A 13,275-nucleotide genomic window follows, 5' to 3' on the forward strand; every position below is an offset into this window, starting at 1 on the left:
TTGGGAATTTGGCTAAGCGGCAGATCACATTTGTCTATAATCCCCACCAGTCTCTCACATGGAGAGTACTGAAGGACTGTCAGCGGCCAAATCTATGTCTGAGCAAGACTCGAAAGGGAGAGCAGAAACAATATTAAGACTGCAATGTTGATAACATGCCTGGGATTTTTGAAAGCAAGTGGGATCTTGATTTATTGTTTCAGTGAGAAACTGGTAACTCAATATTGCTGCACTTCCTGAGTGTTGCGGTAATGTTGGTTCAGTTTTATACGCATCAGAGATTATGCAGATGATGGAAATCTTGAGTAACACGCACAAAATGTTGGGAGAACTGACAAGTCAGGTAGCATCTATGGAGAGGAATAAACAGGACCTGAGTATAATCATTTAATGAAGGGTTTCAGTGCAAAACATCAACTGTTTATTCCCTTTCAGGGATGCTGCCTCAGCTGCTGATTCCTCCAGCGTTTTGCATGTATAGACACGTAAATTTTTATGTTTAAGTCATTGGAGTGGAACTTGAACCCAAGATATTCTGATGAGGGTGCTATTCATTGAGCCATTTTGCTCTAACGTTATTGCTGTTTATCTGCAGTCTACTGCCAGAATTTTGCCCCCAACTTCAAGGAGAGCGAGATGAATGCCATTGCCGCGGACATGTGTACCAATGCTCGGCGTGTGGTCCGCAAGAGCTGGATTCCCAAGCTGAAGCTGCTGATGGTGGAAGGGGACGCCTACCACTCCTTTATCTCGGACACTACCGGGCTCAATCTGGAACCGGATGTACTGAATGCAGAGCAGGGTTTTGAGGCTGCCAGCCATGAGGGTGAGGCGGGATCTTCCTTGGAGTCAGCCCAATGACAAGAATGTTGTGGAAGAAGGTGTCAAAATCCAGGGTTCAACCTAGAATGGCTCGTGAAATGCAGAATGGCAAACAAGCTGGCTTCTTAACACACTCAAGTAGCGCAGAGACAGCAAGAACCTATTTATTCTGCATCAGTGAGTCTTAAAGATGTGAATGGGGTGGAGATGGGGAAAGGGTACTATAGGTTAGGTATTGCACAATTCCAAGGGTTGTGGGTGGGTGGGGCACTTGTTAAATGTTAATGCCCTTTACCTTGAGACTCCGCCTAGGTTGAACCCTGAAAGCTTGTAGCCTAGATTAATCGGGCAGGTTGAGACATCTGTCCGAAATGAAGACAGTTACTCTTCCAACTCTCAGCTTGGTTTCCCGGTCCTCCCCTCCCTCTCTCTATCTGAAGATTTGAAGGTGACTCTGTTACGTGTTAATGGGAAAACCAGAAGTTGACACAAACTTTGTGTCTTGTGCATTTTTTTTTGGTTGTTTTACTAAATCGACACTATGGTAATATTTAATAGTAGTCTCATTAAGCTACTGTCTTGAAGGATTTTTTGAACTGCTTTTTAATCGCATTTGCAATAATCTCTTAACACTTTGTGGACTGTCTAGCAGCTCTTGTTGAATAGAGTTTTAACTAGTGAGTAAAGGCAGACGTCACACACTGAGATTGCTGCTCCATGCTACTTAACATTTGCTAAACTTTGTATCAATGAAGGTTTTGATTGCATTAATTATACTGCAGATTTTCTCTGCTAAAGCATGTAACTTAATTTGGAGCTGCATCTTCATGTTTTACCAAAGGGTTCCAACTGAGTCATCTTCCCTCGAAACTAATTTAAAACAATCAATGCCTCCCCACTTATTTCATCATGTCGTAATAGATCCCGTTAAATTATTTTCAAAGTCCTCCATTCGGTATGTTAGCCTCTCATCATCCTTTTGTATATCCCTCGGGTGCTTGCAGGATGAGGGTGTTGCTAGCAAGTCCAGCGTTTGTTACTTGTTTCCAATTGCCCCTTAAACTGATTATATACTGGAAATGAACAAGGAATGCTAAATTTACTTCTCTGCTTGATACGGTGGGTTTTTCTGCAGTAATCTTGTTTTCAAGGTTACTATCACTGATTCTAGCTTTTCATTCTTAATTTATATAATACTGACATTAAAATCCACAGCTGCTGTGGTGAGATTAGAAGTCATAAATTTAGATCATTAACATCTCCATTGTTAGCCAGTTAACTTAAATTCCGTTTTGCTGTAACTCTAGTTAACGTAAAGCATGTAATCTACTTGTCATAGGCAGAAAAAAAAACAGGGTAGATAGAGAGAGAAAATATTCTGTAACTCCTCTCCATATCAGCAAGAAGCAGGAATTCAGTACAGGCCATGGACGGGTTATCCAAATGATCTTCTTGCTTTCTGTGTGAGCGGTCTGGCTGTTATTGGGGCACTGTGTAACATCTCTCATGAGTGTCTTTCTTTCAATCAAGTTACAACAATCATTTGGGTCCAGAAGTTCTAAAAAAATAAAACCAAGCAGTATTCCCACAGTTCAAGCCTTTCCTTGGAAGGCTGACCAGTTTTAGCCTTTACTTACAAAATTGAGCTAAAATACACTGTGTCCATTTTATTAGGTACTAGAGTGGAACTTCGTGTGGTCTTCTGTTGCTGAAGCCCGTATACTTCAAAGTTCAACATTTTGTGCGTTCAAAGGTGCTCTTCTGCACACCACTGTTGTAACGTATTTATTTGAGTTACTGTTGCCTTGCTGTGAACTTGAACCAGTCTGGCCATTCTCCTCTGACCTCTCTCTTTTACAAGGCATTTTGGCCCCAGAACTGTGATTTGAGCTTCCCATTATTCTCTGTAAACTCTAGAGACTATATGTGTGAAACTCTGAAGAGGTCAGCAGTTTCTAAGATATTCAAACCATCCTCTCTGGCACCAACAATTATTTCACAGTCAAAATCACTTAGATCTCATTTCTTCCCCATTCTGATATTTGGTCTGAACAACAACTGAACCTCTTGACCATGTCTGCATGGTTTTTGTGCATTGAGTTGCTGCCACATGATTGGCTTATTAGTTAGTTGCATTAACAAACAGGTGTACCTAATAAAATGGCCACTGTGTGTAGATTGTTATTCAAATTTTTGAAATCTGTAGAATAGTGTAGAATAGCAGTAAAGGAATACAGCTCAGAGACCAGTAGGTGATAATAAATGTTAATGCTTCTTGACTGCAAACATATTCTCACATACTCTAGGCTGGCTTTAGACTTCAGGCACAAGATCTTCAAACCACTGTCCCCTCTGCTCCCAAAAAAAAAGACCAACTCATTTTCACCAAACAGCTCCACAATAAAACAATTTTTTTAAGTAATGTTTTCTCCAACAGATAAATGCAGTGGATAATGGCCACCCTCATGCTGCAATCTGCAGCAACTATTATAATGTAGATAGCATCCCACAGCAGCATTGGCAAAAATTGATGGTGAACTGTGTAACAAGATATTAGAGGAGAAGCTTGGTCGAGGAGGTCTGGAGATGGTAGAGACGTGGATAGCTTGGGCAAGGAATTCCAGAAATTGACCCCTTGGTAATTGAAAATGTGACTATCAGTCAAATCACTAAAGAACGAGGGGTTCAAATTAAGAAGTTTGGACAATAGAGAGAAAAAGAATTTGAAAAAGGACAAAAACTTTAAATATGAACCAGTCTATACCACTTTAGTTGGGATACCGGCAGCAGAGTGGTCGAACTTACATTTAAACAAAGGTATAACTAGGAGGCTCGCCATCAGAATAGCAAGATCTATAACAATTAACAAATAAGCTAGGAATATGACCTTATGTGAAAGGCTATTTTATCATCATCCCTGGGCTGGCACTTAATTTGCAAATAGTCCCATGCTGCAGCTCATTTCCCATCACTCCTCAGTTACATACTTTTCCTTCCAAATAGAGGCATAAAGCATTACAGCACAAAAACAAATTGTAAAGTTCATCTAGTCCATGCTGAACTGTGATTCTGCCAAGTCCCGTTGACCAAAACTTGAATCATACTGCTCCATTCCCCTTCCATACAACCTATCCACACTTCTGTTGAATGTTTCAATTGAACCTGCATCCACCATTTCCACTGGCAGCTCGTTCCACTCTCTCACTACCGTCCGAGTGAAGAAGTTCCCCTTAAGAATTTCATCCTTAACCTATGGCCTCTAGTTCTAGTCCAAACCATCCTCAGTTGAAAAGGTGTGCTTGCATTTACCCTATCTATACCCTCATAATTTTGTATACCTCTATCAAATCTCCCTCTCCCTCTCCCTCCTATACGCAAGGGAATAAAGTCCTAACCTATGAAACCTTGTAAATTTCCCCTGTACTCTTTCAATCTTACTGATATCTTTATAGTTTTCCCATTCAATGTATTCCAGGTCATTGTTTTTTTAATTTAAATATGCCTCATTGCTCCGAAAATCCTTTTCAATGTTCTAGTTGTGGATCACTCAATTCTATTAAAGCCTCTCCATAACTTTGACAATCCCCATTAAATCTCACCTCGACCATGAATTACCTATTTGTAATTGGAAGTCTGGTTTATCATTATGGGTGTGAAACAGGCAGAAGGTCAAAGAAATGGTGTGATAATTTAGTCACTGGTCTTGACTTCTGGGAGCATAGAACTAAATAGTGTTCAAAATTGTAATAGAAGTAAGACCATAAGATATAGGAGCAGAATTAGGCCATTTGGCCCATTGAGTTTGCTCCACCATTTCATCATGGCTGATCCATTTCCCTCAGCCCGAATATCCTGCCTTCTCCCCGTATCTCTTCAAACCCTGACTAACAAAGAACCTATCAACCTCTGCTTTATCTATACCTAAAGACTTGGCCTCCACAGCCACCTGTGGCAATGAATTCTACAGATTCACCACTCTCTGGTTAAAGAAATTCCTCTTCATCTCGGACGTCCCTCTATTCTGAGGCTGTGTACTCGGGTCTTAGACTTTCCCATAGGAAACATCCCCTCCCCATCCACTCAATTGAGGCCTTTCAACATTCGATAGGTTTCAACTAGGTCGCTCTTCGTTCTTCTGAATTCTAGTGAGCACAGGCCCAGAGTCATCAAATGCTTTTTATATAACAAGCCATTCAATCCCAGAATCATTTTCGTGAACCTCCTTTGAACCCTCTCCATTGTCAGCACATCCTTTGAAATTGAAATGGCATAAAACTCTTCCAGCAGTTGCCACAGCATAACATATTGTGCATAATTTTGAGCTGTGAGGTGGCTCCCTTGTAAAATTGACAAATATCATATTGAGTGTGTTGTGTTAGTGGCGAGGTGGTGTAGGAGAGTCCACAGCTGTATCAGACACTACCATACCTGTTCTGAAATTCGTGATGTCCATGTTATGTGTTTTTTCACTTTAATACAAAATGGCCTGAGTATATGCTCCCATAGCCAAAGTCACTGATATGAAATACAGCACTTGGGCTGTGTACGAGATTGACATGCTCGAAGTAAAATGCTGTGCCATTTTAAATATTTCTTGAAAAGTGAAAATTACTTTAACTGATGAGAAGCTGACACAATATAGGGAAAGCAAAAGAGAAAATTACTACATTTCCAAAGTTTAAAGGACTTAAAAAGTAATGCAGTTCTTTTTTTATTATTATAGAGTAATGTAGCACGGAAGTGGGACCTTATGCTCAACTCATCCTTACTGACCACAGAATCCTCCCTGTTAGTCCCAGTTGTCCATATTCCGCACCATAACCCTCCAGGTCCCTCCCTGCTGTGTACCTATTAAATTTTGAAGCTGTTCCACCGTTGTCATATAGGAAATCAGTTGGACCTACCGGGTTCTTCAGATAGCCATGTGACTGTGTCTAGATAGCCTGTTCAGTGATACTGGCTGAGGGAAAAATAATGGGCCAGTAATGGGAAAAGCTCCCCTTGTTCATCTGTGAAATAGTACCAGATTTGTGTTAAGGTGGGGAGCTGTTTAATATCTTAGCTGAAAAGATGACACATAACACTACTGCACTTCCTTAGTACACCACCAGAGCATCAGTGATGAAGTCTCCACAATCAATCTGCCTGATGAGGACTTTACCATCAGAACCACACTTGATCTTTAGAGCGGGAGAGAGAAAGACTCTGGTGGTGAATATCCATTTTCTCATACCGTTCTATAAAATCTTAATTTTATGGGTTTGAAATTTTTTAAAAATGTTTTGAGGTCTGTTGTACTGAATCTAGGCTAGGTTCTTTTATGTCCTCAAAGAACAGCACAGCCATTAGAAGGCTTGTATTGATAGCAGGTGATTGCTGCCTTAGTTACTATGGTCATTGTTGCACAGGGCATTTGGCAATCTCTTTCTTTAATTAAAATATACTGTTCCAGTAAAGACCACAATAGAGACCAAGTCCATTATATATAGTCTTGTTCCATTCTAAAACTACTGCTGGTTTTCCTTGTCCTCCTGTTTTAACTGCTGGTTAATGGTCAATATAACTAAGCCATCTGCACACCAGTAGTCATTATTTGCCTATGCCAAGGTGTGGATAAAAGAATGCTTTCAAAAAAGAACCACAAGGTAAAGAATCATGGGATAATGTAATTTTTGAATACTGTGGCTACAGCAAGGACTGGAGATTGAGAATGCGTATGTGTGAGAGAGACACAGTCAGAGAGAGAGAGAGAGAAAGTCTGAGTCTATTGGGAACGTTTACTAACTGACTCTACAATCCAACATTCCATAATTAGGCTGGTACTTGAATATGGACTATTTAAGCTAGAGCTATTATCTTGTAGTGCCAGAAACATGGTTTATTCCTGAGCTCTACTACTGTCTAGATAGATAGTTAGATACTTTATTGATCTCAAAAGAAATTACAGTGTCACAGTAGCATTACAAGTGCACAGATATACAAATATTAGAAGAGAAGTAAGAAAGAATAAATAATAAGTTACCTCAAACAGCCTAACAGGAGGGGTTCATCACTTCCCTAGCTACAGGTTGACTCGTTATAGAGCCTAATGGCTGATGGTAAGAATAACCTCATATAGCGCTCTTTGGAGCAGCGCGGTTTTCTTAGTCTATTACTAAAAGTGCTCCTATGTTCAGCCAAGGTGCATGCAGAGGGTGAGAAACATTGTCCAGAATTGCCTGGATTTTCCATAGTTTCCTTTATTCTACCACAGCCGTAGCACACCACCACATAGAAGGTTGGACTAGTGACAACAGACTGATAGAACATGTGAAGGAGAGGCCTGCATACTCCAAAGGACCTCAGTCTCCTCAGGAGGTAGAGGCAACTCTGGCCCTTCTTATATGCAGCCTCTGTGTTGGTGCTTCACTCAATTCTGTCACCCATGTGCACCCCCAGGTACTTGCAGGTCCTCACTATCAATAGCAACAGGGAGCAATGCTGGCTTAGTCTTCCTCAAGTCCATCACCATCTCTTTGGTTTTACTGATGTTGAGCTGCAGATGATTCAGCTTGCACCATTTGACAAAGTCCTCCACCAGGGCCCTGTATCCATCCTCCCGTCCTCCCTTTATACACCCAACTACTGCTGAGTCATCAGAGAATTTCTGCCGATGACATGACTCATTGTTGTATCTAAAGTCTGAGGTATACAAGGTAGACAGGAAGGGAGCCAATACAGTCCTCTCCAAGGCCTCAATACTGCTTATAGCCATATCTGACACACAGCTCTGAAGCTGCACCAACTTTGTTTTGCCAGTCAGATAGTCCATTATCCAGGATCCAATGGAAATGCCAGCCTGCATTAAACAGAGATTTTCCCCCAGCAATAAAGGGTGACTGTGTAAAGTTTACATGTTCTCCCTGTTCCTGTCCTCCATATGGGTTGGTAGGTGAATTGGTCACTGTAAATTGCACCTGGTATGTAAATAAGAGGCAGAATCTAGGGGGTTGTTGTTGGGAAGAATAAAAGAAAATGGAATTACTGTAGAATTAACAAATGGACGTGTGATGGTCATTGTTGACTGTGTAGACCAAAGGGCCTGTCTCCACGCTGTATCTCTGTCTGACTGAGAATGGCCCCAAAGGAACAAGCCACTGCAGGAGTCACGTGCTGGTTCTGGTCACTGTTGGGTTCAAATAATTGCATCTTGTGAAGATAATAGATTGTTGATCTCTTGCCATGTTGAATATTGCCTTTGGTGAGTGGAGATCACTTGAAGCATTTATGCCAATCACACATTTCTCAACATGTACATAATTTATTTTCTTGATCAGGGTGGGTAGGTGGTCCCCTTTTAGCAAAATTCTTCTGTCACAATACCCTACTTCATTCTTGCCTCTTTTATTAACAAATTCTTCATATAACTATTTCAGGGGGCATAAACAAAAAAGGAAGCCATGAGAGAGAAGGTTATGACTAACTGCATGATTCAATAGTGGGTTTGTTCTGTATTAAAAATGCAAAGGAAAATCAACAATTAGTTTTTCAAGCAATTTAAGACACTTTTTCAAAAGGCTGTCGACTGATGGTGATCATGTGAGTAACTAGTGTTAGGAGACTGAGAAATCATGGGTTGAAATGCTTAGGTGTATATATTTTGCCACAGTGAAGTCTAGTCAACTAGTCAGATAGGCTGGTATCATGAAGGGGATTTTACTTTTACCACACAACAAACTGTTCTGAGCTTGTACAGTGGCAATTGTGGAGGGAAAAGAAACATTTTCAAATTTCAGGGAAGATTAACTGAGGAAGAATTTCATGGAGAAATAACTGAGAAGTTCTGGTAAATCAACGCATCCCAGTATTCGGTTTTGCTTTGTATAGTATTCTGTTTCTCCGCCATAGGGTACCATCAGACCTTCCTTGTGCATGTTAAAGTCTTACAGTTCCAATTGTTATTTGCAAGAATCTTGTTTGAGGGTCTGTGGATTGGGACTGTGAGGTCTAGTTCTCTGCTGATTCATCATAAGCTCCAAGGGCTTACATCGGATAAACGGGGAGATACATTGAAAAATAAGAGTGCACGTATTTCATACTGCCCATAGGGTAATACATTCCAGTTTCCTTCCTGTGGTAAAATAAACACACTCAGCCAGTCAGATGGCTACTGTAGAGAAGCTGTTGTGTTCATGATCCTTTATGAATAACAGGTAAAATTAAACTCAAGCATGTTTTTATTTGCAGGGTAGGTGGAGAGATCAAAGGAAATGTCTGAGTGGGGTGGAGAATTAAGATGACAGTCAATTGGAAGCTTAGGGTCAAGTGGTGATTGGAGATTGATTGCCAGTGCTGCTGGTGGTGGTGATGTTTTGTTGATCACAGCTGAACTGTCTAAAGGAGCTGCAAGTAGGGAAGAAAACAGAGAGGCAAAAATAGATATCATCATCCAAGTGATACAAATATCAAAACTGCTGGTACCTTCTTGAATTCGATGAGACCCAAGGACTGTAATATGTTCAGTTGGAAAGACGAGGTGGTGTTTGTCAAGCTTGAGCTGGGCTTTATTGGAACAACGCAAAAGACCAGACATAAAAGCCTGTGTGGGATAGAGTTAAGATGAGAGGCAATTGGAAGCTCAGTGTTCTCTGTGAAGACTGAACAGAGGTGTTGCATGGTATAATCATCCAGTCTGGATTTGTTCCAATATTGACGTGAATACCAAGCAGAAGCCCATGCTGTATCACTGTGACTGCAAGTAAAGGGGGAGTGTTTGGGTCTCTAGATGGTGGGAAGGGAAGTGGTAAAATATTAGATTCTACACCTTGTGTGTCTGTAAGAGATGATGCTGTACAAAGTTGGGGCGGATGTGGGTGGAGATGAAAGAGTGAGCCAGAGGGGCATGAAATAAACGGTTCTTTCAGAGTGCTGCAAGTGGAGAGATTGGGGTGACCCATTTTGATGTGGTATCACGTCTAAGATGGCAGAGTGTGCTCTGTTGAGTGTGGAGGCTGGAGGGATGGAAAGTGAGGACAGTAAGGGCCCTGGGTCAGAAGAGAGCACATGAGAGGAGCTCTGTAGGAAACAAATTAAATACAGTGGAGAGCTCTGTCGACAGTGGTGGAGTCACGGCCATAGCTAAGGAAAAGGAAGGCTCCTTGAGAACATTGGCACGAAAGATGTCACCAGCATGGATGTGATGGAGCCAGAGAAATTGGGAGAATGAAATGGAATACTTGCAGAAGACAGGGTGGTAAGAGGCTTTAAGATTATAATGCTCTTCATCTAATGCAGTGTAAAATGCCTCTATCATATATCTCTCACCCCTCTTGCAATAAGGGCACCAAAGTAGTGTAATGGAGATCCCATATTAAATCTATTTTAATGCAAGGTAAAATACCTTAGTTCTACGCTTTGTTTCTGCATTTAAGGAATGTAATTAGGGATGTTTGATCAAGGTAGAGGGGGCTTCTCCTCACACCTGACCATTGCATCCCAACTTAGGAATGTATGATGCTGATACTGAAGCAATTTAGATTTTAGAAACCGTAGAAACATCATTCAGATGGAAGTATTTTTTTTGTTGTTGGAAAATTGTATTCATTGAAATGTTATCCCTTCTCTGTAAGATCTGCAACCATCACAGTCAGTGAAAGATTAAATGTATTACCTAGATGAGAGAGGAGCTTCCTTAATTCACCGTTCTAATATTTAATGTATATTCATCACTTGACTAAAGATAATGCTCCAAAATAGTTGTACCATAACTGCATCCAAATTTGGGCATTTTTATTTCAAAAATATTAGTGTGCTAACAAAATATGGCTAACCACTGACTGCACTGACTGCAAAATGTGAGAATTCATTTGGGTGTAATGAATCCTAAGTGGCATGATTAATGAGATTACATGTAACTGGAATGAATGGGAAGTAATTTAATTGACAGAGGTCTGTTAAGTGATATTTAATGGGAAGTGGATTAAGGAGTAGAAGTCCTTTTATTTGGAGTAAATGGGAAATGGCTGGGTCCATGAAATTCTGTACTTTGAGACTTAAGGTTCAGTGATTTCACTGTAATATTGAGTGCTGGTTTAAACAATTTATTTGAAGTTCCAGCCTTCAATATGCCACACAGCCTTGATGAGCAGCAGTACAGTTGGTGTATTAATAAGGTGGCAGGCTGTAACCTGCTTTTTAAAAACAGATATAAACCACATTTGGACTGGTATAAGCAAGTCACAAAACAAAAATTATCAATGGGATAAGAATGTAAAGGAGAAACAAATCATCAGGATTTCAAACAATGGGGCCAGTGGTAGGAAACAAAATATAGATTTAATACATGTATCAATTTTTAGCAGTTTCTCCATTTGTGAAATACATAACTCTGGGAATCCTGCAATTAAGAGCCTGCTCTACGCTCTGGCCTGATGAAGTTGGGCTCGAAGAACTGAACAAAAATGGGTTTAAAGAGGGTGCCAGAATTGTCTTTGGCCATCCCAATAAAATCCATCTATTATCTATTAAACTTCTCTCTCACCTGAGAAGGCAATTCGAACCTGATGCCTGCACTTTTACCTGCAATCTCTAATGAACGTTTTTTAAAGCTACTTTAAACAAAATAATTTAAAGCATTTTAGGCTAATATGTATATATAGTTCTTATTTGGCTTAACTGCTGTCAATTTAAATTTAGTTCAGAGAGGTGGGGGTGGAGATTATCATACAAGTCCAGGTTCTTTGCTGAAGGCTTGTCGCTGTTGCCTTACATGTATATCAGTGTCATCTCTGTTGTTCATGCAGATCTGCATTTTTAATATCATAACAGTTTTGTACAAAATACTTGTGCATAAATTTTTTTCCAGCTGCTGCTTATAATGACTGATACTTGTAAAGTTTGTGTATCTCATAGCCTGTGACTATTAAAAAGGCAAGTTTTTTCCTTCTCGCTTAGTTTACTCACTGCCTAACCTCGAAGCTAACATGGGTGTCTTTGCAGAAACAATTTCCATTAATCTAGCACAATCAAAATATTCCAGGGACCGTAACTTTAAAAAGGGCATTTAATGAGAGGTCTAGTTTTTAAAGAGAACTGCATCGATTTGGAGACAGATGCTGCATCTGAAGCAGGAAGCAATATGCTCTATCCACCTGTTTCTCATTCCCTTCCTTCACCGGATTGCATCTACTGACTATCCACATATTTCACCCACCTTCTCCAGGTTGCATCTGCCATTCACATCTCCTCGACTGTCTATCCTACCCTACCATTATCACCTGCCTTACTTATTAGATTCCATCTCTGGTATCCTTTTGTGCTGCTGCTTGCCACCCTTCAGCAGCTGTCTCCACCTTCATCCTCCCCTTTCCCCCATTTGGCTCCATCTGTTATGTCTTCCACCTCCACCCCTCTCCTTGCCCTCTTTGGCTTAAACTGCCTGTCATCCAATCCCCTGTCTCTCTCCCTTGCCCCCTCTCCTCTCTACAAGCTGTCTCTCTAACTCAGACATGATCCAAAACTATTGACAATTCCTCCCCACCCCACCACTCGCGAGCTGTTTAATGTGCACTGAGTTCCTCCAGCAGATTCTTTGTTGCAGCAGAGGTTAGGACCTTGGCAGCTGGAGACACTGTTACTGGAAATGAAGCCACTACATTTGAGAATGAACAATATCAGAATTTTGGCTGTGCAAAAATCTCAGGTCTGTAAGGCTACAGAAGGACAAGACAGGATGGCGGGGAGTAGGAAGATTGAGACATTAGAAAATAGAACAGTACTGTATAGGCCTTTGGCCCATGATGATGCACTGAACTTCTAACCCACTCCAAGATTAATCTAATGCTTCCATCCCATATAGCCCTCATCTTTCTTTTATCCATGTGCCTAAGAGTCTCTTAAATGTCCCTAATGTATCTGCCTCTACCAGCAGCCCTGGCAGTGCATTCTACACACTTATCACTGTGTATAAAAAGAATCTTCCTCTGAAATCCCCTCAACACTTTCCTCCAATCACCTTAAAATTATGCTCTTTCATATTAGCTGTTTTCACCCTCTGGAAAATCAACACCCCGCTGCTAAAACTTTTCTGGCATTGTATGAGAATGGATAAGAACCACAAGTTTATAAAAATGTTTCTTTATCATCTTAAACACCTCTAATCCTCCTCCACTTCGAAAGACCTGGCTTGTTCAATGTCTCCTTATAAAGCACGCTCTCAAATCCAGGCAGCATCTTGGTAAATCTCCTCAGTACCCTAAGACTTCCACATTATTCGTATAATGCAGTCCATTGCACTACCTCCTGGGGAAGCAGGTGGATGGGGGGGGGAACATGACTTTGTGGGGGCTGGAACACTCACAATGCACTGGAGGAACTCAGCAGGTCAGTCAGCATCGGTTGAAAAGATTAGTCGACTAATCTTTTCAACTGATGCTGACTGACCTGCTGACTTCCTCCAGCGTATTGTGAGTGTTC

At 40.9% G+C, this 13,275-nt stretch overlaps 1 protein-coding gene across 2 annotated transcripts in view; it reads left to right on the plus strand.

The window, feature by feature from the left end:
• nacc1b (nucleus accumbens associated 1, BEN and BTB (POZ) domain containing b) overlaps positions 1-13,118 on the plus strand; it is a 32,075-nt gene extending 18,957 nt beyond the window's left edge. For both annotated transcript variants that reach the window (XM_063036031.1, XM_063036030.1), the window contains exon 6: positions 596-13,118. In XM_063036031.1, the coding sequence (XP_062892101.1) occupies positions 596-861 (266 nt within the window). In that variant the 3' untranslated portion in view covers positions 862-13,118. The remainder of the gene's footprint in view (positions 1-595) is intronic.
• Positions 13,119-13,275: the final 157 nt, after the last annotated feature.

Source organism: Mobula hypostoma, chromosome 29, assembly GCF_963921235.1.
Source record: "Mobula hypostoma chromosome 29, sMobHyp1.1, whole genome shotgun sequence".
NCBI lineage: Eukaryota > Metazoa > Chordata > Chondrichthyes > Myliobatiformes > Myliobatidae > Mobula > Mobula hypostoma.